At 39.9% G+C, this 23835-nt stretch overlaps 1 protein-coding gene across 3 annotated transcripts; it reads left to right on the top strand.

Moving 5' to 3' along the window:
- The first annotated feature begins 39 nt into the window (after positions 1-39).
- On the top strand, positions 40-22710 carry UMPS (uridine monophosphate synthetase). 3 transcript variants are annotated; one of them, XM_081085409.1, is made up of 7 exons: positions 40-230; positions 11505-11658; positions 13945-14616; positions 16038-16213; positions 16961-17020; positions 17671-17785; positions 21397-22710. In XM_081085409.1, the coding sequence occupies exons 1-7, from the start codon at positions 75-77 to the stop codon at positions 21564-21566; spliced, it is 1503 nt and encodes a 500-aa protein (XP_080941535.1). In that variant the 5' UTR covers positions 40-74; the 3' UTR covers positions 21567-22710. The 3 variants fall into 3 exon arrangements, with proteins under 3 accessions (XP_080941535.1, XP_080941536.1, XP_080941537.1); XM_081085410.1 differs by lacking the exon at positions 16961-17020; XM_081085411.1 differs by lacking the exons at positions 40-230; positions 16961-17020 and adding an exon at positions 305-531.
- Positions 22711-23835: the final 1125 nt, after the last annotated feature.

Raw genomic sequence — 23835 nt, 5'->3', positions numbered from 1 at the left:
TCGAGGGTGACGTCATCAGAGCGCCGCCGTGCTGGCGTCCTGCGGATTTTGGCGCGAGTGTGGACGCCTGCACCATGGCGGTCGCCGATACAGCTTTGGGGTCGTTGGTAAAGGGCCTGTACGACGTGCAGGCTTTCAAGTTTGGGAACTTCGTGCTGAAGAGCGGGCTCTCTTCACCCGTCTACGTAGATCTGCGGGGCATCGTGTCTCGACCACGTCTTCTGAGTCAGGTGTCCGCCCGGAACGGGGAAGAACTGGGCGGGTGGCGGGAAAGGGGACCAGGAGAGGGAGGAGGGCGACAGGAGTTGGGGAGCCGCAGAGCTAAGCGGGAGGGGCGCCCCTGCTGTCGGCCTGGGGAGTCCGCGTGAGAAGCCCGGAGGCCAGGAACTGTCCGTTTTTGGGGACCCAGAGAGCAGCCTGCCGGTTTACCCGCCGACTTGGACACGTGGTTCGCCAGAGTCGGGACTCCGGTTTGGGGCCCGGTCTCGTGTAGCTGTGGTTGAAGGGCTTCGCTGTGTCTAACCTCGGAAGGTTAGACGTGGGGGCGGGAGGAAAGGGTTGGGGAGTTAGTGGCTGTTCAAATACTTGGAAGGAGGCTCCATTTCGCACTGTGTGACCAGGAGCAGGAATTAAGGCCTGAGGGTGGACATGTCATGGAGGGTTTCTTGTTTTGTTTTTATGGTCAGTAGAAGGGGAAACTTCCTACGCATCAGAGGTTACTAGCACAGTGCTTCTCAAACTTTGAGCAGATATGAACCCCCTGGGGATTGTGTTCAGCGGTGTGACAGGGCGAGTAGGTCCGAGGCAGGGCCTGCGTGGTGCCCTTCTCCTTAGCCGCCAGCCGAAGCTGCAGGCCGCGCTCCGGGCGGAAGGGGCTGAGGAGTGTGCTGTTCGGGACAGTCGCCACTAGCCACGTGAATAGCGAGCAATATGAATTTTTAAATTCACATAGCCACATGTTGCTAGTGACTGTCATACTGGACAGTGCAGGCGTAGAACATTGCCACCGCCATAGAAGTTCTGTCTAGAAGACACACATGCTTCACCTCTCCCTCAAGGAGGTTGACGTCACGTGTGCTTGTTACCGGAAGGATTGGAGTAACAAGTTAGTTAAAATGGGTTGGAAACTCTCACTACCCGGAATCTTGCCGCGGTGCATTTCAGCAGTGCTGCGGAAAAAGTGAGTGACGAGGGGTTCTTCTAATGAAAAATCGATGTATTTTGTTTTTTTTAACAAGTCGCCAGTTGACAGGAGACTAAAAATTATTTTTTGATACTAGATCTTGGTGTGGGTGTGATTTTTTTTGGTAGTTAATTTGGAAGGAGTTCAAAACATTGAGGGACCTCGGTATAATAGAACTTCTTTCATGTCTACTTTATATGAATTGAGTTTCTCAATATTTCTATCCAAAAAAAAAAAAGCAGTAGAATTTACACTAAACTCTAACTTTCTAGTAGTAAGTACTATTGAACTACAGTAGATACATAAACTAGTGCAAGGAGGAAAAGTACTGTACGTCTCACTAAAAAATGCATTTCTGAAATAATCAATTTTTATGCTATCAAAATTTGAACGTTATGTTTTCATTTATTTTATGCTCATAACAATTGTGATAACTCAATACAGAAGAATTTTTAACACTTAGAGACTCACAGTCACAGGAAATGTAAAGTTTTTCAGACATAAATATATATTGCATTTAAATAAAATTGTTTGGAAATAATGGAATGAAAATATGAGTTCCCCCCAAAATATAGGCTTTTCCAGTTCTCATGGCCTAGCATTTTTTTTAAATGGAGATGTTGAGTATCAAATCACTATAGCATTTGGATCCCATTATATTCACTAAAAAGAGTGATGTAACAGTTCTAGATAATATGTTAATGTTTTCGGTATTCTAGAAATTACATCTTTTGCAACTTAAAAATATTGATAGATTTTTTTCATCTGAGCAAAAATTTTTGAAGACTTATGATCAACTCTGAGTGCTTGTTTGCTTTTCTGTTTTTAAAATAAGGTGGTGTTCAGTAGGAGTATGCATTCTAGCATTAATATGTGATGATTTACATGGAAAGGGTATTATAAAATAATGGATTCTGTATTATGAAACTTTTCATTCTTTTACATTTTTGTATATTCTTGCATTGATTCTTTTTAAGTAAAATTGACATAACATTATATTAATTTCAGGTGTATAATATAATGATTTAATAATTATATATATTGCAAAGTGATCACTGCAATAAGACTAGTTAATATCCATCACCATACATACTTAAAGAATATTTTTTCTGGTGATAACTTTTACTATCTACCCTTACTTTCATATATGCAGTGCAGTATTAGTAACTATAGTCAGCATGCTGCACATACATCCCCGTGACATTTATTTTATAACTGCACGTTTGTATCTTTTGGCCACCTTCACCCATTTCATTCCTCACACCCGCCCCCAGCTCCCACCTCTGGAAACCACCAATCTCTTCTCTGTATCTATGAATTTGGCCTTTCTTTCTTTTTTTTTTGTTTCTTTGTTTTAGACTCCACCTATAAGTGAGATCATACAATATTTGTCTTTCTCTGTCTGACTTATGTTTTTATCCATTTGTCTATTGATGGATGTCTAGGCTGCTTCCATATCATAGCTATAGCTATTGTAAGTAATTCTGCAATGAACATAGAGTGCATATATCTTTTTCTTTTGATTTTTTTTTTTTTTTCCGAGAGGAAGGGAGAGGGATAGTTAGAAACATCAATGAGAGAGAAACATCAATCAGCTGTCTCCTGCACACCCCCTACTGGGGATGTGCCTGCAACCAAGGTACATGCCCTTGACTGGAATCGAACCTGGGACCCTTCAGTCTGCAGGCCGACGCTCTATCTACTGAGCCAAACCGTTTAGGGCCATATATCTTTTGTAATTAGTGTTTTGCTTTCTTCAGATAAACACCCAGAAGTGGAATTGCTGGGTCAAATGGGAGTTCTAATTTTAATTCTTTTTGAGGAACCTCCATACTGTTTTCCATAGTGGCTTCACCAATCTACATTCCCACCAATGATGCACAAGGATTCCCTCTTCTCCACATCCTTGCCAACAGTTGTTTGTTGGATTTATTGATAGATGATAGCCATTCTGACAGGTGTAAGGTGATATCTCATTGTGGTTTTAATTTGCACTTCCCTAATGATTAGTGATGTTGCGCATCTTTTCATATGTCTATTGGCCATTTGTATGTCCTTTTTGGAGAAATGTCTATTTGGAACCTCTGTCCATATTTTAATCAGTTTGTTGTTTCAGTGTTAAGTTGTATAAGTTTCTTAAATATTTTGAATATTAACCCCTTTAGTGGTTCTCAACCTTCCTAATGCCATGACCCTTTAATACAGTTCCTCATGTTGTGGTGACCCCCAACCATAAAATTATTTTTTTTGCTACTTCATAACTGTAATTTTGCTACTGTTATGAATCGAAATGTAAATATCTGATATGCAGGATGTATTTTCAGGGGTCCTGACCCACATGTTGAGAACCGCTGCTGGATATATCATAGGCGAATATTTTCTCTCATTCAGTAGATTTTCTTTCCATTTTGTTGATGGTTTCATTCACTGTGCAAAAAGTTTTCAGTTTGATATAGTCCCACTTGTTTATGTATATACTAGAGGTCAGGTGACTGGGGTGCTGCTCCTGCTCATCCTGGCCCCACTGTACTTGCCATTGCCGCCTGGTAGCGCTGTCGCAGCTGCGCTCACCAGCTGTGAGCCCCGAATCTTGCACCCGTTGATCAGCTGAGCAGCACTCAGCACCAGGGGGCAGCTCCTGCGTTGAGCATCTGTCCCCTGGTGGTCAGTGCACATCATAGCTACTGGCTGGTCATCTGGTCGACCAGTCGCTTAGGCTTTTATATATATAGATATTTTATTTCCCTTGTCTGTTGAGACATATCCAAAAAAATATTACTAAGAGTGATGTCAAAGAGTTTATTGCCTATTTTTCTTCTAGGAGTTTTATGGTTTCAGTTCTTATATTCAAGTATTTAATCCATTTTGAGTTTATTCTTGTAAGAGTTTATTGATGTAAGACAGTGACCTAGTTTCATTCTTTTTGCATATATCTGTTCATTTATTGAAGAGCTATCCTTATCCCATTGTATATTCTTACCTCCTTTGTTGTAAATTATTTCTGAGTTCTCTATTCTATGGCATTAATCTATTTGTTTTTGTGCCAGTACCATATCATTTTGATTACTGTATCCTTGTATAATTTGATATCAGGTAGCCTGATACTTCCAACTTTGTTCTTTCTCTATATTACTTTGGCTCTGTGAAAAATGCCATTGGTATTTTTATAGGGATTGCATCAAATATATAGATTGCTTTGGGAAATATGGACATTTTAATGGTGTTAATTTTTCCAATCCACAAACACAGTAGTATACCTTCCATTTATTTGTGTCTTCATTTTCTTCCAGCAGTGTCTTACAGTTTTCAAAGTACTGATCTTGTTACCTCCATTAAATATATTCCTAGGTATTCTGTTACTTTTGTTGCCACTGTAAATAGGATTTTCTTTTTCTTTTTTTAATATATTTTATTGATTTTTTACAGAGAGGAAGCGAGAGAGATAGAGAGTTAGAAACATCGGTGAGAGAGAAACATCAATCAGCTGCCTCCTGCACATCTCCCACTGGGGATGTGCCCGCAACCAAGGTACATGCCCTTGACCGGAATCGAACCTGGGACCTTTCAGTCCGCAGGCCGACGCTCTATCCACTGAGCCAAACCGGTTTCAGCTCTTTTTTTTTTTAATTAAATTTTTTTTATTGATTCCAGAGATAGGGGGAAGGGAGAGGGGGAGAGATTTTTTTATGCATTCATTGATTGCTTCTTGTATGTGCTGTGACTGGAGATTGAACCTGCAACCTTGGTGGATCTGGTCTAGGGGTGGGCAAACTTTTTGACTCAAGGGCCACAATGGGTACTTAACCTGGACTGGAGGGCCAGAACAAAAGCATGGATGGAGTGTTTGTGTGAACTAATATAAATTCAAAGTAAACATCATTACATAAAAGGGTACGGTGTTTTGTTTTGTTTTATTCATTTCACTGAATAGGAGGTCTGTCAAGAGGAATGTATTATTTGTCCTTCTTAATCTCCAAGGGAGAGATAAAGCGGAAGGACAAATTCTCGGTACAGCAAATCTCAGTAAATAGTTACAGACTTCTTGGTAAGCCATGAAAGGCTGTTCTCATTCTACAAAGGTTGCTCTCATTGTACTGATAACTGCCATCCAAACAAGTCTGGGAAAACTGTGTGGGTAAGGGTCCCAGCCTTGCTAGCCCCTTCAGGTGCAAGGACCGTGTCAGCTTACACCCGGTCTCCAACAACCCCTCTTACATTTTTTTTAATCGTTTGAGAAGAATAGGTATTAATTTTTTGAAAATTTGGTAAAAATTTACCTGTGAAGACATCTGGTCCAGGGCTTTTATTTATTGGGAGTATTTTTTTTATTACTGATTTAACTTCATTAGTAGGCAGCGGTGTCTTCTAAGTTTCTGTTCCTTCCTGATTCAGCCTTGCAAAATTGTATGTTTTTAGGAACTTAACCATTTCTTCCAGGTTGTCCAACGTGTTGGCATATGATTGTTCGTAGTATTTCCTTATTTTAAATCCTTTGTATTTCTGTGACGTCACTTGCCACTTTTCTTTCACTTCAAATTGTACTTATTTAGGTCCTCTCTATTTCTTGTAAGTCTGGCTAAAGGGTTATCAATTTTTTTCATGGATCTTTTCAGTTGTTTTTTAGTCTGTATCTTATTTCTGCCCTGATCTTTATTGTTTCCTTCTACTCACTTGTGCTTTGTTCTTTTTTTAGTTTTGTTAGGTGTAAGATTAGATTGTTTATTTGAGATTTTTGTTTGCTTGTTTCTTGAGGAGGCCTGTATTGCTACAAAATTCCCGTTTATAACTGCTTTGGCTGTGTCCCTCAGATTTGGGGTCATTGTGTTTTCATTTGTCTCATGGTATCTTTTGATTTCTTCCTTGATCTCATTGTTAACCCACTCATTGTTCAATAGCATGATGTTTGGCCACCACGTATTGGTGTGTTTTTCAGTTTTCTTTTTATAATTGATTTCTAGTTTATACCATTGTGATATGAGAAGACATGAGACTTGTTTTGTGGCCTACCATGGTTTATCCTGGAAAATGTTCCATGTGCACTTGAATGCATGTTCTGTTGCTTTTGGTAAAAAGTCCTAAAACTATTAAGTTCATATGGTCTAATGTGCCATATAAGATCACTGTTTCCTGGTTGATTTTCTGTCTGGAAGATCTATTCATTGATGTCAATGGGTGTTAAAGGCCTCTACTATGACTATATTACTGTTGATATTCCTTTTTTTTTTCTTCTATATTTGCTTCCTATATTGGGATCAGAGATGTTTATGAAATATCCTTTTGCCTGATTGATCCATTTTTCATTATGAAATACTGTTGTCTCTTGTTCCAGTCTTTGTTCTAAAAAGTCTGTTTGTCTGATATGAGTATTCCTCCCCCAGCTCTTTTGCTTGTTTGTTTCTATTTGTATGAAATACCTTTTTCCATACTTATACTTTCAGCCGGTGTGACTGTCCATCTGAAATGGGTCTCTTATAGGTAGCATATGTATGGTTTTCTGTGTTTTTTTAAAAAATTCATTTAACAACCTTATGTCTTTTTTATTGGAGCATTTAGTCTATTTACATTTAAAGTAATTATTGACAGGTATGTAATTATTGCCTTTTTATTAGTTGTTTACTGATTTAAAAAAATTTTTTATCTTCACCTGGGGATATTTTTTCCATTGATTTTTAGTGAAAGTGGAAGGGAGAGGGAGAGACAGAAACACTGATGTGAAAGAGACACATCGATTGGTTGCCCTGAGTCAGGGCCAGGAGACAGCAACCAAAGAACATGCCCTTGACCGAAATCGAACCTGGGACCCTTCAGTCCGCAGGCTGACGCTCTATCCACTGAGCCAAATCGGCCAAGGCTACTGATTGTTTTTGTAGTTCTTCTCTGTTCCTTTCTTGTTCTTTTGCTCTTCTCTATGTTGATGATTTTCTGTAGTGTTGTGTGTGTGTGTGTTTATTCCTTTCTCTTTATTTCTTGTAGACTTTTGGCTTATGGTTACCACGTACTTCATTATACCAAGCTATATTTATAACAGCCTATTGTAAGTTGACAGTTGCTTAAGTTCAAACACATCCTAAAACCACTATAATTTCTACATCCCCACACACATTTATGTTTTTGTCATTTTTTACTTATTTGTTTGTATTCCTTAATTTATTGTTGTAATTCCACATGATCTTCCTACATTTGCCTTTTAATTTTCTTAATAGCTTTATAGTTGGTTCTGCTATAAATACTCTGTTCGTTTTTGTCAGTGAGAATTGTTCTTATATTTTCTAATTCACATTTTTTTATCGTTTCTTTTTAAAGAAGTTCCTTCAACATTTCTGGTAATACTGGTTTGGTGGTGATGAACTCCTTTAGCTTTTACTTATCTGGACAAATCTTTATCTCTTCTTTGATTATAGATCAGTGGTCACCAACCTTTCGGACCTCACGGACTACCAGGGGTCCACAGACCACTGCTGGGCAACCACTGTTATAGATGATTGCCTTGCTGGGTAGAGGAATCTTGTTTGTATGTCTTTGCTTTTCATCACTTTGAATATTTCATGCCAATCCATTTTGACCTTCAATGTTTCTGTTGAGCAATCAGCTTATAGCCTTATGGGAACTCCTACGTGTGTAACTATCTGCTTTTCTCTCGGTGCGTTTGAGATTCTCTCTTTGTCTTTAACTTTTGGCATTTTAATTATGATGTGTCTGGATGTGGGCCTCTTCAAGTTCATTTTGTTTGGAACTCTGCCCTTCCTAGACTAATAGGTCTATTTCCTTTGCCAGGTTAGGGATATTTTCAGTCATTTCTTTCAATAAGTTTTTGTCCCTTTTTCTCTCATTTAGTTTCTGGGATCCCTGTGATGCAAATGTTGATACTCTTTTTAAAAAATATATATTTTTATTGATTTCAGAGAGGAAAGGAGAGAGATCAAAACCTCAGTGATGAGAGAGAATCATTGATTGGCTGCCTCCTGAATGCCCCCCAGGGGATCAAGTCTGCAATCAGGGCACTTGCCCTGACTGGGAATTGAACCATGACCTCCTGGTCATAGGTCAACGCTCAACCACTGAACCACGCTGGCCAGGCAATGTTGTCCCAGAGGTCCCTTAAACTATCCTCATTTTTAAAAATTCTTTTTTCTTTTTGCTGTTTCAACTGTTTTTTGCTACCTTGTGTCCCAGAGCACTGATTTGATCTTTTACTTCATTCAATCTGCTGTTGAGTTCCTCTAGTGAATTTTTCATTTCATTTATTTTTAGTTAGTCCTCGCCTGAGGATTCCCCCCCCCCCCCCCATTAATTTCTAGAGAGTAGAAGGGAGGGGGAGAGACACAGAGAGAGGAACATTGATGTGAGATCAATTGGTTGCCTGCACGTACCCTGACCAGGGCTGGGGATTGAGCCTGCAACCAAGGTATGTGCTCTTGACCAGACTAGAACCCATGACCCTTCAGTGGGCTGATGCTCTAACCACTGAGCAACCTGCCAGGGCTCATTTCAGTTATTCTATCCTTCATTTCTGATTGGTTCTTTTTAATATTCTAGATCTGTTTGTTGAAGTCTCCCTGAGTTCACCTATTATCCTGAGTTCATTGAGCATCTTTATTACCATCTAGAGGCCCAAGAGTAGGCCTTCCTTCCCCTGGCTGCCGGCACCCGGGACCTATGCTTCCCTCTGGCCGCTGACAGGCACCCAGGACCCAGGCTTCACTCTGGTCCCGGCTTCATCTGGAAGGACATCCGGAATGGCATCTGGTCTAATTAGCATATTTGTTACCTTATTATTATAGATGTTTTGAATTATTTGTTAGATTGCTTTAGTTCTTTTGATGACATTTGTCTCTTCAGTTTGGCTGACTCTCTGTTTGTTTGTGTATGTATTGGATAGATCTCACTACATCTCCTGGTCTTGAAAGAGCGGCTTTTGTAGAAGGTGTTCTGTGGGGCAGATCACAGTTCTCCCTGGTCACCGGAGCCAGGTGCTCCAGGGGTGTTCCCTCTGTAGGTTGTGTGTGCCTTCCTGTTGCAGTTGAACCTCGATTGTTGCTAGCACGTCTGTGGGAAGGATTGACCCTTGGGCTAACTGGCTGTAAGGGCCTGCTTTGACTACAGTGAACAAGCTGTTGTGCGGAGACTCACCCCAGGGAGCAATGCTCTGGTGCCAGGCAAAACTACCTACCGGTGTGTCGGTTGTGAAGCTGCTTGGGAGGGGCTCGGTGCTTGTACATTTCAGCAGTGTTTTTGTGCTGGGCTTGGAGGCCCTTGGGAGAGGCTAAGATGCTAGCTACGGCTGGCTGCCACCTTTCTGGGCTTGTAACTGATTGATGGGATCCATGTTGCAAGCCAAGCCTGGCCGTCACTTGTGCCAGGCTCGGGGCCACTTGGGAGGAGCTACAGTGCAGGCTGAGGCTGCTTGCTACTTGTGGGATTGGTGGACCTTTGGCAGAGCCTGGAGGGCAAGCCGAGGGAGGCTGCTTTGGAAGAGGCTCCGGCTAGGCAAGTAGGTTGAATGGGGTAATGTGTCGGGAAGATGCCAGGGCAGGTGGTTTGTGTTAGCCAGGCTAATGAAGAGTGGCATATTGTGTACTTGCCCATGCCAGGCCAGCTGGAGGTGAGAGCTGAACAAAGGAACAGTAGTGCTTGCCAGCACTTCGTCCCCTCAGAGGATTCTCCCAGTTCCTGCTCCTCCAGCACATACCCTAAAGTGAGTCAGTTGAATTCCTCCCCCTTATGATCCAGGTGCTTCTCAAGCTGCTGCCTCTGTACTGGAGCTTGGAGCAAGTTTGTACTCAAGCCCTTTAAGAGCAGCATCTCAGTCTCCCATAACCCTTTGTCTTTCTGGGGCATAATCCCCGCTGGTTCTCAAAACCAGATGGGTACTCTTCCTGGCTCAGGTACCCTGGGCAGGGGAGCCAGGGGTGAGGCTTGGACCCCTCATGCCAGAGGGGACCTCCATAACCTAGCTGTCCTCCCTTTAATAATCCCTACGCTGTGGATGTGGGAGCTCCCCAGTCTGCATCTCCACCCTTCCTACTTGTCTTGATGTGATTTCTTTCCAGCCTTCATTTTCAGAATTCTGTTCAGCTAGTCTTTAGGTCAGTGGTCACCAACTGGTGGTCCGCAAGGTCCGAAAGGTTGGCAACTGCTGCTTCAGGTGATTCTCAGTGATGGTTGTTCTGTAATTTTCATATGTTCATGGAAGATGGTGAGTTCAGGATTTACCTACTCTGCCATCTTTTTTTTTTTTTTAACATTGATTTTTAGAGAGAGAGAGACGAAGAGGGGAGAGACAGACAGAAAGACATCAGTTTGTTGTTCATGTTATTTATACATTTATTGGTTCTTGTTTGTGCCCTGACTGGAGATTGAACCTGCAACCTTGGTGTATCGGGACAGTGCTCTGATAAGTGAGCTACCAGGCCAGGGCCCCTGCTCTGCCTGGCTTAGCCCTCGCGTTGACTGCCCCTTGCCATGGGAATTTTGATAGGGGTTGCATTGAATATGTAGGTTGTTTTTGTAGTGTGGACATTCTAACAATATTAGTTCTTCCAATCCATGAGTATAGAAGATCTTTCCATTTATTTGTGTCTTCAATTTCTTTCATCATCTTATAGTTTTCAGTATTCAGGTCTTTGACCTCCTTGGTTAAATTTGTTCCTTATTTATTTATTTATTTATTTATTTATTTTTAAATATATTTTATTGATTTTTTTTTACAGAGAGGAAGGGAGAGAGATGAGAGTTAGAAACATCGATGAGAGAGAAACATCGATCAGCCGCCTCCTGCACATCTCCTACTGGGGATGTGCCCGCAACCCAGGTACATGTCCTTGACCGGAATCGAACCTGGGACCCTTCAGTCCGCAGGCCGACGCTCTATCCACTGAGCCAAACCGGTTTCAGCTGTTCCTTATTTAAATGGGATTGTTTTCTTAATTGTTGTTATGAAACTTCATAACTGAAGACTTCTTTCAGGAAGAAAATACAATTAGTAGGAAATAGGTTTAAATACTGAAAGCATTATGGATTACCAAAGGAAACTGGGAACCCTGTGGGGCATCTTTAGTTCTTGGAGTCAACATCATAGCTTCCCTAACACATCCTATATTGTCCTCAGAACAGACCCTGAGTTTAGACGAGCAGACTAGTTGTTTTGTTTTTATATTTGTAAATGGGTTTATGCAGAGGGTGATTTAACAAAAAGGCATTTTCTAATCAGGTTTGAGACTATTTCCTACTGTCTTTAAGGTTATGCTACCTTATTTGTACACAGGTTAAAATAGAACAGTAATAGTTCATGTGTTCTGTTTTTTGTTGTTGTTTTTTACAGGTTGCAGAACTTTTATTTCAAACTGCCCAAAATGCGGGGATCAGTTTTGACACTGTCTGTGGAGTCCCTTACACAGCTTTACCATTGGCTACAGTTATCTGTTCAACTAACCAAATCCCAATGCTAATTAGAAGGAAAGAAACAAAGGATTACGGTAACCTTATACTGCTAGAATTTTTTCTTCTTCTAGGCCCTGCTGTTACACCATAGGTCCTTTAAGTTGTTATGGCAACTGTTGCTATAAGTCACCTTCCTTTCCTTTGGAGCAGTGGTTCTCAACCTCCCTAATGCCGTGACCCTTTAATATAGTTCCTCATGTTGTGGTGACCCCCAATTTCATTGTTACAAATTGAACATAATTAAAACATAGTGATTAATCACAAAAACAATATGTAAACTATATATGTGTTTTCCGATGGTCTTAGGCGACCCCTGTGAAAGGGTCATTCAACCCCCAAAGGGGTCGCGACCCACGGGTTGAGAACTGCTGCTTTAGAGTCTAGAGCAGCCGTGGGCAAACTACGGCCTGTTTGAAATGAATAAAACTAAAAAAAAAAAAAAAAAAAAGACCGTACCCTTTTATGTAATGATGTTTACTTTGAATTTATATTAGTTCACACAAACACTCCATCCATGCTTTTGTTTCGGCCCTCCAGTCCAGTTTAAGAACCCATTGTGGCCCTCGAGTCAAAAAGTTTGCCCACCCCTGGTCTAGAGGTAAAATGGCAACAAAAAACATTGGGGGTTTGTTTGTTTGTTTTTTGTTTTTTGCACTATATCTGTGAGATCCAACATTTTTACCAGCCCTTGTCAGCAGTGTGTTCTAAGAGTACTTTCCCAGTGTATTAATATTTAAATTACATGAAAAAATATATGTCAATAAAATTACTCAAAGCCATATAAATGCCACATGAAGTTCTTAATGAAGATACTTTTTTCATGGGCAATAAATTATTAGGTGAATGTTTTAAATATGTGGGCTTGCTTTAAAACCAAATGGACCTAAAAATATTGGTATTTCAGATTTGATTTCTTTAAAAAATATATATTTTTATTGATTTCAGAGAGGGAGAGAGAGATTGAAACATCAATGATGAGAGAAGATCATTGATCGGCTGCCTCCTATACGCCCCCTACTGGGGATTGAGCCTGCAGCCCAGGCATGTGTCCTTGATGGGAATCGAACCCAGGACCCTTCAGTATTAAGGAAGCAATGGGTTTTGCTTTGTGTTGATGTGATAGTATTTCTGTTATTAATTTTTTTTTTTAAAGAATCCTTTTATAGATGCATTCTAAAATTTTTTATGATGAAATCATGATTTCTGAGAGTTGCTTCTGAAAACTATCGGGGGAGGAAGGGAGAAGGGATATAGCTGAAACAAGATTGACCAGGAGTTGTTAAGTGGAAGTGCTGTATTTATTGGTGTTTTGTTTAACTAGTTTGGCTAGTTTTGTTTGACATTGTCTACTTAAAAAAATAGTAAGAATATATGCTGCTTGAAGGCACACTGTTTATCTGTATGAATCTCTGCCCACAAGGAAGCTATTATTTCTATTTCCTTATGATTTGCCTTCAAAAAATATTTCTTAGAATAAGATTGTTAATTTTTAAATATGCCTATAAATACTCGCAGTCTTGTGTTCTAGTCCAAGCTGACTCGGTGAAACTTGCCAATTCTTCAATAGGAAAGGAATGGGGAAAAGGCAAAGATGGTATCTGTGTGTGGTAAAGCTCAAAAAGTGGGCAAAATGGTCACCAATTCTATTTCTGTTTCAAAATTAGACAATTTTGGTAGTGGGAAACAGAAAAATGAGTCTAAAAATGAGTCTGTAAAGTCTTCAGCCTGAGTTTACATTTTGTAGATTATCTGAAAAGAATCTATCTTGGAGTTGGAATGGCAAAGTATATTTAGTCACATTGCATTATATAATTTATAAAGTTGTAATGCTTGGTCTGAATGGTTGCTGAGTATTTTCTCTCCTGAATCTATTATATGCAAAGGCCAATTTTCTGGCTGATCTTGAGTTATGACCTGGTTTGTTGATGGAAAAAGGAATGATTTCATTGAGAATATTGTGTTATTCTTTGTTTCATCACTTTCCTTGATCTAGGTTATCTTGCTTTAAGAAACCCCAAATTTGAAACTTTGATTATAAACATGTTAAGAGTTTTTATTTACAATCCAAAATAATTTGCTAGTTTTACTGTAAATATTCTGTATCTGTAACTGACAATTTTGGGATACAGAGACACTAGATAAAACAGTAATTATGAAACATTGAAGATTCATCAGAAATAAAGTTGTTCCAATGTAGTTTTTCAGAAAATAAGATTTAGATTATCCACCTCTTCATAAATACATGCAGATTTATTTTGTAAGATACATCTTTGAGTTGATGAAATATTAAATTGGAATCAATGTAATTCTTTCTTGTCTAGGTACTAAACGTCTTGTAGAAGGGGCTATTAATCCAGGAGAAAACTGTTTGATCATTGAAGATGTCGTTACCAGTGGATCTAGTGTTTTGGAAACTGTTGAGGTTCTTCAGAAGGAGGGCTTGAAGGTCACGGATGTCATAGTGCTGCTGGACAGAGAGCAAGGAGGCAAGGCTAAGCTGCAGGCACATGGGCTTCATCTCCACTCAGTGTGTACATTGTCCAAAGTGCTGGAGATTCTTGAGCAACAGAAAAAAATTGATGCTGAGATGGTTGAGAGAGTGAAGAAATTTATTCAAGAGAATGTTTTTGTGGCAGCTGGTCAGAATGGTTCTCTCCCATCTATAAAGAAAGCACCCGAAGAACTCAGCTTTGGTGCACGTGCAGAGCTGCCCGGGATCCACCCAGTTGCATCCAAGTTGCTCAGGCTTATGCAAAAGAAGGAGACCAATCTGTGTCTGTCTGCTGACATTTCGGAGTCCAGAGAGCTGTTGCAGCTAGCAGATGCTTTAGGACCCAGCATCTGCATGCTCAAGACTCACGTAGATATTTTGAATGATTTTACTCTGGATGTGATGAAGGAGTTAACAACTCTGGCAAAACACCATGAGTTCTTAATATTTGAAGACCGGAAATTTGCGGACATAGGAAACACAGTAAAAAAGCAGTATGAAGGTAAGTATTATTCAGGAATCTGCAGGAATCAGAAATCCAGCTTAAACTAGCTAAAGCGAAAAGGGAAATGTATTGGCTCACATCACTGAAAGTCCATCCATAGAACAGGCTGACAAGCATGGTTGGATCCAGGAGCTCAAGTGATTTTTTTGGACTTGCTTTCTCTTCTATTAGCTCTGCCTTCTTCCTTCTTCCTTCTCAGGTAGGCCCAGTCCTCATGCCTACCCCAATTCAGTCACTGGGTATAGAATAGCTAAAGATATAGCTAACGCCTGTATAATATGCCCCACCCCTGGTAGGTAATGTGAGGTGGTTAACTCTGTATAAACTTCTTAAACCAAGATCTGGTAAAGGATAGTTCCACTTTAAAAAAAAATAAAAGGTGTGCTGATGCCAGAAGACAGGAACATAGGGTCTAGGCAGGCAAAAACGACAGAGGTTGGGTGTGGCAAAGCACAGTGAATTCTGTTATTTGAAGAATGAAAATTGCAGCTATGAGAAATAATGAAAAAGTATAAAGTTGTAAATTTATTTTTAGCAGAACAAGTTTTATTGATGATACACATTCTTTTAATAATATTTTATTAAACCTAAAACAGAGCATATGTTGGTTGAAAAAATAGCTTAATTCTCTACCTATCCTTCTATGCAAATTTCTGCCACAGTGTACATATCTAATGCTTTTTTCTTCACTTAACCTTATATTTATCATGTTATTAACATTTATAGACATCTTTTGAGATTTTTTTTTTTAAGTGATGCATGCTTATACTAAAGCTATTTCTTTGGGATAGATTTGTCTATAAGCATGTTTTCTTTTTATGTGCTTCACATATCCTCTTTTTGACTAATATAAGAGTTATATAAACTTTCTACAGGTTAACATAGAGTCTTTTAAAAAATCAATTAGGGTTATTGCTGGTTGCATTTTAAATGAAAATAATTGCTTATTGATATTTTGTAGACCAAAGGAGACCTTAGGAACAAGTGGAAGATTTTTGAAATGGTAAAGTTGCTATGAGTTCCCTGCAGAATGAAAATTTGTCATCTTCGGAGGAATTTCCGAGTGTTGATATCTTTGACCTTCATAAACACCCGTCTTCACTGGGGTTCATTTCTAATTGCATAAGTTTTATGGGTCACAGCTTCAGCCTGCAAGGAATAACAGTTTAGTGTTGCTTGTAAACTAAGTACAGAACTTGCAATAATTTTCTCATTGTGATCTCTCAACTAGCTACTAGGTGGATAAATTTTTCACACTTAGAACCATACATAAGTCCACTGAAATACTAAAATTCTTGAAGTGTTTCACTATTTCATTAACATGTTACTAAGACATTATTTCATACTCTACTTGTTTGGGCCAAAAGTTAAAGGCTTTTGTGTGAAATTTAAGAAATATCTTTTTGCCTCTTTCTTAGGTGGTGTCTTTAAAATAGCTTCCTGGGCAGATGTAGTAAATGCTCACGTGGTGCCAGGCTCAGGAGTTGTGAAAGGCCTGCAAGAAGTTGGCCTGTCTCTGCACCGGGGGTGCCTGCTCATTGCGGAAATGAGCTCTGCCGGCTCCTTGGCCACTGGGAACTACACTAAAGCAGCGGTAGGTGACAGAGGGACTGGGCTGTAAAGCACATGTTCTAGAGGAAGAAAATATCTTCTTTTTGGGTCTATGAAACTGCTAAAAAAAAAAAAAAAAAGCTGCTGTTAATGTGACAGTATATTAATACTCATTGGCTAGAATTCTCTGGTAGTTAATAGCATTTTAAGTCTTGTGGTGACCACTTAAGAGATTTGAATTGTACACCCAAGAGAGAAACATTGAAACAGATATTTGTTCAGATAAATATTTGCCATGCTTACCTGACCTTTAAGATAGAGGTGTTGTTTTTTATCTCAACATGAGTTGAAATTGAAGAGCTGCTTCCCAGATATGCAGTGTCTCAGAACCTCCCAGATCCCACAGAGATGCATTCTCAGGACAGCAGCCCACATGTTGTTTGTTTGTTTGTTTGTTTGTTTGTTTGTTTAGTCTTTGATGTTGATTGGTATTGTATGGTAAAGCTCTTAACTAGAGCCCATACACATTTTTTCCTCCAGTAACTCCCCATTAGTAAAAGTTTTAATAACACTGCACTTAATATCCAGTACCCACCCTTACATTCCAGAATAAAATGAGAGGATACTTAACTAGTTAAAAAGTTTCATAGTTGGATAGATCACCTTTACAGATATTTTGTTATTTCAAATACTCTCTATGGAACTGAACTCACATGGCCCTAGGACCAGGTTTTAAACCCCACACCTGAACTGTGTCCATAAACAACTGATTTCCCAATTCTCACAACAGAGGGGTCCATGGATCATTCTGGGGATCTGGGTCTGGTCAAGGACAAGACATCACTTTCTGGTAGGTAGTAGTACTGGTGGCAAGAACAGAACAGTGTAAGTCTCAGGGAAGAGCCAAATGAGGAAGTCAGACCTTCTAGAGAAACTTCTATGAATGTGGGGTAATGATATAGAAATTGTGGAGACCAATTATTAGCAAATATTAAAGAAGAGGGAAAGCAGTAGAGTTGAGATTTCTTTAGCTCTTGACAACATAGCTATCCTCGAATATGGAGCAACCTGTGTAGATAGGCAGTAAGTCTTTTATGTAGTTTTATACCGTTTAGAAATTAATCTAGAGTACTTTCCTCATATCCTTTATGGAAGTAGGTGGGTCCCCAAGCATTATTAAAAGTAAGTAATGATGCAGCATCTAGATTCTAGACCACCATAGTTATATAGGATTTACTATAGTATAGAATGGACACTGTGTTTTTAGGGTCTGGTTAATTGGGAGAAAGGGAGAGACAGGGTTAATGGAGCAAGTATGTAGATTCATAGCTAAGATTACCTGTGTTAGATATAATGAATTTAATATGAAATGAGGAAAGACATCCATAAAATAGCAGTTTCTTACTAGTTAATACAGCCAGTTTTTTACTTTACTTGTAGAATTATTATTCTGTGTGGTTAACTGCTTTCTTGTAATCTGTCCTATTACATTCCATTTAGGTTAGAATGGCTGAGGAGCATTCTGAATTTGTGTTTGGTTTTATTTCTGGCTCCCGAGTAAGCATGAAACCAGAATTTCTTCACTTGACTCCAGGAGTTCAGTTAGAAGCAGGAGGTAAGTCTGTTCATTGGTCATGGTTCTTCCAAAATGCTTCTTTACCCAAGTCCGCAAAGGCTAAATGAAATTTTGTTGTTGTTATAAAGTTGCTAAAGAGAAAGCTTGTTTGTCTAGAACAGTAATGAATGAGCCCTTTAGCCTGGGGATACTGACTTAGGTATGCAAAGTAGCTTGCAGTCTAATTTTAGGGTGAAAATTTAGAAAAATACTTTTCATTAGAATGTATCAGATATTTTAGTTGTGTTTTCCAACTGATGTTCTAAATGTGCTGCCAAAGAAGGTGCTCTGTGCTCCAGGAAGAATATGCTAGGCTAAACAGAAGCAACAGTTTGATATTTTGTTAGAGGACCTTTCAGAGCCTTAGATATGCTAATGTCTGTTGTGACTCCAGAGTGGAATAGGGATCTGTCCTGTCTCCCACGCTTGTTTGAACCTGCAGCACTTTAGCATTCTGAAAAGTACAGTTGTAGGGGCTGAAAAACCACATTTTCTCACTGAGAGTCTCTAAACAATAGTAATCTAGGTCAGGGGTCCTCAAACTTTTTAAACAGGGGGCCAGTTCACTGTCCCTCAGACCGTTGGAGGGCCGGACTATAGTTTAAAAAAAAACTATGAACAAATTCCTATGCACACAGCGGTGGCAAAAACACCCGGCGGGTTGGATAAATGTTTTTGGCAGGCTGCATGTGGCCCGCGGGCCGTAGTTTGAGGACCCCTGATCTAGGTTATAAAAATATACATATTTTAATATCCTGTGGGACTCAATAAAGCTGCTTTGGTTTTTAATGTGAAAGAAAAATGACCTGGAAAATTTTTATTTTCCTGAATTAGCTTATCACAGGTATGGGAGTTTATTCTGTCCTACATTCCATCTCGTTGCATTTCTTATATACCAATAACAAACTATCAGCAAAAGAAATTAAGAAAGCAGTCTCGTTTATTGTTGCATCAAAAATATAAAATACCTAGAAATAAATAAATTTAATCAAGGAGATGGAAGACCTGTACACTGAAAACTACATTAATGAAATTGAAGAAAACAAATACATAAAATATTTTCTGTTCTTGTGGATTTGAAGTATTAATGTAATTAAAATGTCCATACTACCCAAGCAATTTACAGAGTCAGTGCAATCCCTATCAAAATTCCAATGGAATTTTTCATAGAAGTAGAAAAAACAATCCTAAAATTTGTGTGAAACCTTTTAAGACCCTGAATAGCCAAAGCAGTCTTAAGAAAGAACAACAAAACTATAGTAATCAAAACAGTATGTTATTGGCATAAAAACAGACATATAGATGAATGGAACAGAATAGAGTTCGGAAGTAAAACAACACGTATATGGTCAATTCATTTACAAAAAAGAAGCCTAGAATATACAACAGAGAAAAAAAAACCAGTTTCTTCAACCTATCGGGTTTGGCTCAGTGTATAGAGTGTTGGCCTGTGGACTGAAGGGTCCCGGGTTCGATTCCAATCAAGGGCACGTACCTCAGTTACAGGCTCCTCCCCATGTGGGCCCTGGTCTGGGCTCGTGTAGGAGGCAACCAATCGATGTGTCTCTCTCACATCAATATTTCTCTTTGTCTTTCCCTCTCCCTTCCACTCTTTCTAAAAATCAATGGAAAAATATCCTTGGGTAGGATTAAAAAAAAAAAGTTTAAAAAATAAAAAACAGTTTCTTCAATAAAATGTGGTTGGGAAAATTGGACAGCCACATGCAAAAAAAATGAAATGGGATCACTATCTTACTCCATACACTTCAGGTGTTGAATGTAAGACCTTCAATTCCTAGGAAAAAAGTTAAGCTCCTTGACATAGGTCTCGGCAATAATTTTTTTTAAATCTGACAGCAAAAAGCAAAAATAAACAAGCAGGATGATATCAAACAAAAAAGCTTCTGCACAGCAAAGGAAATTATTAACAAATGAAATGACATTCTACTGAATGAGAGAAAATATTTGTAAATTATGTTTCTGATAAAATATTTTTAAAAATTTGTACAACTCAATAGCAAACAAATAGTCTGATTTAAAAGGGGCAGATCTTCTTTGGACATTTTTCCAAAGAAGACATACAGATGGCCAACGGATACATGAAAAGATGCTCAGCATCACTAATCGTCAGGGAGGTTACAAATGAAAATCACAATGAGACATCACCTCACACCTGCTAGAATGACTTACCAAAAGGCAAGAATAACTGGTGTTGGCAAGGATGTGGGGAAAGGGGAACCCTGTGTACTGTTGGTGAGAATATATATTGGTGCAGCTACTAAGGGAAACAGTATAACAGGGTTCCTCAGAAAATTTAAAATAGAACTTCCATATGATCTAGCAATTCCACTGTGAGTATTTATCCTAAGAAAACAAAAACCTAACTTGAAAAGAGATATGTACCCCCATGTTCATTGCAACATTGTTTACAATAGCCAAGATATGGAAACAACCTATGTGTCTATTGATGGATAAAGAAATTTTAATTATGTATATATTTTTCAACCATATGAAAATGAAATCTTGCCATTTACAACAACATGGATGTACCTCAAGGCCATTATGCTAAGTGAACTAAGTCAGACTGAGACTAACTTACAGTACAATAGCTCACAAGAAGTTATTCCACTTATATGTGGAACTTAAATACAAACAAAAAATTAAATAAGCTCATTGATACGGAGAACAGGTTGGTGGGTTGCCAGAAGTAGGGGTTGAAGGGTGGGAGACATGGGTGATGGGGCTCAAAGGTTATAAGTCATGAGGATATATTCACAGCAAGGCAACTATAGTCGATTATATTGTATTGCATATTTGAAAGTTGCTAAATCTTGAAAGTTCTCTTCACAAAAGAAGATCTGGTAATTATGCCAGGTGATGGATGTTAAGTAGACTTATTGTGGTGATCAGTTCTCAGTGTATACAAATATTGAATCATGTTGTACACCTGAAACTAATGTTATATGTTAGTTATACCTCAATTAAAAAAAGATATAAAAAGAATGAAAAAAACAAAATTAAGGAACAGGCTTTATACACAGGGTGGGGCAAAGGTAGGCTTTTAGTTGTGAGTATGTGAAACAGAGTTTATTCGTGTATTACTATAGATTATTGTATTGCATACGAACAACTGTAAACCAACTTTTGCCTCCCTGTATAGTTTGAGCACTTGATGGGGCTGCGGCAGAAGGTTCACATATGTGGCCGTGGTCCCGTTCAGTGCCTTCTGAGGGCTTTCCCAGTGGTGTGGCATGTGATTCTGACATGTATACTAAATTGCCTTCCATTGTAAGGGCTTTGTCTTATTTTTTTGTATTGAACCTTTCTTGGCATTGATAGATTTACTTTTTCTTTTTTTTTAATACTGTTAAACTATAAATGCTCTACAACTAGACACTGAAAAGGAGTTGGTTAGCTGCTTCACTGTGGCTATCTCTAGCCTGTCCGGGGTCTCTCTTCACCTGCATTCACTCACTTGCTGTGCGGAAGGAGCATGGAAAGCCAGAGCATGGTGTCATTTAAAGATGGTTAGACACTTTTCCCAAAAAGTCACGGGGCAGGTTTTCTGATGTTCTGTATTGTGTTGAATAGTAACTTTTGTGTTTCTGCAGGTGATAATCTCGGCCAGCAGTACAATAGCCCACAAGAAATTATTGGCAAACGAGGTTCTGACATCATCATTGTAGGCCGGGGTATAATAGCATCAGCCAATCGCCTGGAAGCAGCGGAGATGTACAGAAAAGCTGCCTGGGAAGCCTATTTGAGTAGACTTGGCGTTTGAGTGTCAGATACTTTTTGTGAAGGCCTTGAAGACCCACTGTCTCCTGAGATGCATTGGCTGGATAACACGCAGCCTTTTATACTGCCTGGATTCCTCCATGGGTCCTTTGTTGGAGTGACTTCTAGAGTTATCATCATGCTTAGGATCTACTGAACAGCTGTAATCACTGCATTAGTTTTCAGGCATTCTTGAGTGAGACTGGTGTTGGCGAAGCAGTCACAGTCCTGTCTGTGGTAAAGTCTTCCGCATTTGAGGGTTCCCCCACCTACTCCCCATCTCAGGCTTTTTGATTCTTTTAGTTTCTGTGGCACAATTAAAAGTCCTCTTTTAGGACATAAAGAGTACATACAGCATTTAGGACATCAAAATACAACATTTCTTGTGTTCTTTATTTATGTCTAATGTGATGCCCAAACAATATTAAAATATTAGTTCTTCTCTTAAAAGTGATAGTCCAGGTATCCAAATGGTGCTGGTTCTCAGAACTGCCACTATTCACTCACCGAGGGGAGCAAGGTGGGGAAGTGGAAAGCTGACCAATGCCTGGCTTTCATTTCAGCAGAGGGTTTCTGACTCTCTTCTCCCAGCAGCAGTGGACCTGTGCTGAAATCCAGGCACAGCTTCCTTTTGCCTTGTTTGGTTACAAATGGACAAGCTGCTCCTTCACTTATGTAAAAAGGCAGCAGCGTCAAGGAGGTCTGAGGTTCCATTTGGAGGTTTGCTTCAAAATCCTACATAATTGTCCCAACTGTCGTTGACGAGAGGGAAGTCAGACTTCACTAGAAATAAGGAAAAAGAAGCTCAGGAACAGAGCTGATATTGTCCACATCTCGGTTTCTACCACCTTTGCTCACAGGCCCCACCATCACACACGTGGCATCACCAGTTAGGCAGCCCTCTCAATCACGCCCCAAATGCACTGCAGCCAGACCTCGATTCTAAAACGTCTCACATCTCAAACACTGCCTCTCAAGCTGACAACCCTTTCATGCTGAGACCTGTATGACCAGTCACGTGTCTCTCAGGTGGCAAAAGGAGAGGATGCTCAAGAGCTTACTGCTGTTAACATCTCAGGATATTGTGCTGTGAATGTTCTGTCTTTTTGCTTTTGATGCTGCTTATTAAATTTTCACTATTTACTGTATATTTAATTCCATTTTGTTTTCATTTACATTTCATGTTCTTTTTGTTTTTAAAGTGTTTATAGGTTAAGCAGTACATTAGACATGCATTGTATATAAGAAAAGTTAAAACGGAATCACTTGGGGATCTGAATGGATTAATGCTCCAGTTTTTGAACAGACTCGGCACCTCCTCGTGATGGTAGCTGCTCCCATCCCTGACAGCCCCCTTTCCTGATGACTGCTGGGAGCCTGGAGTTTCCGTTCAGGCTTTCACTGCGTTCCCTCTCAGTGTCTGCACTGAAGGCCCAGTGCTGCCTCCAGAGAAGTCCCCTGTGGAAAAGGCAGTTATGAAGGAAGACGGCCAGAGGAAACGGAAGGGATGTGGCCCTCAGGCTCCTCTGAAGGAGCTGCATTAGGAAGAGGAAGATCTAACAAAGTCATAGGGATCAGTTAGATGTCTTCAAAGTCCTGGTGACCTGGGGCTGAGAGACCTTGGGAGTGAACTGCTGGGTGTCAAGTGGCCACCTAGTGGACTTAGAAGGTCAGTGGACATCCATCAACACACATCAGGAGTCATGCCGGCCCCGCCTCACCTTTCTGACTGGATAATTCTAGGACGGGCTTGAAGCTGGCATTCCTCACAAGTTCTTGGGCAGCGCTGATGCTGCTGGTACAGGGACCGCTCAACACCTGCACTGTCAGTCATTTTTCCTCTGCCATGAGAGGGTCCTCGGGTCTGCCTCCTTGCTGAGTCACCTAACCCTGCCCTTCCGAGTGTGAACTGCCACAGCGGGACTGGCACTGCCTATTCTGTTATTGAAGCTCACCCACCGCCCCATCTAGGTAACGTGAGATCAGAGGGGCGTTGAGAATCACGTGGTCCTTGTGCATATAAAACACCCCCCCATCAGAGACTATTTTAGCAGATTTGGTGTGTGGCCTGGAAACTTGCATTTCTCCTAGGAGCCCAGGAGGTAGTGATGTTTCTTGCAAATAGCCCAATGTTGTAGACCTTATGTAAGCAAAGACCAGACAGTTCAGGAGTCACAACTTTGGAACACAAATTGATTCGGACAAAGAGCAGCTGCCTGAGGCCTGTGAAGGTGCTGTTCATAGAAGTGTTTTGGAGGCATTAGACACTTCAG

Source organism: Myotis nattereri (assembly GCF_964212035.1).
Source record: "Myotis nattereri genome assembly, chromosome: 3".
Classification (NCBI taxonomy): Eukaryota; Metazoa; Chordata; class Mammalia; order Chiroptera; family Vespertilionidae; genus Myotis; species Myotis nattereri.
The sequence above is the reverse complement of the archived record's forward strand: the minus strand, read 5'-3'. Positions and strand labels throughout refer to the sequence as shown.

Bases quoted from the DNA above. Each gene is read 5' to 3' on its own strand.
- UMPS (XM_081085409.1), top strand. From the start codon at position 75: ATGGCGGTCGCCGATACAGCTTTGGGGTCGTTGGTAAAGGGCCTGTAC. The intron at 11,659-13,944 runs GTAACCTTATAC...TTTCTTGTCTAG, and splicing joins GAAAGAAACAAAGGATTACG to GTACTAAACGTCTTGTAGAA. The intron at 17,786-21,396 runs GTAAGTCTGTTC...GTGTTTCTGCAG, and splicing joins AGTTCAGTTAGAAGCAGGAG to GTGATAATCTCGGCCAGCAG.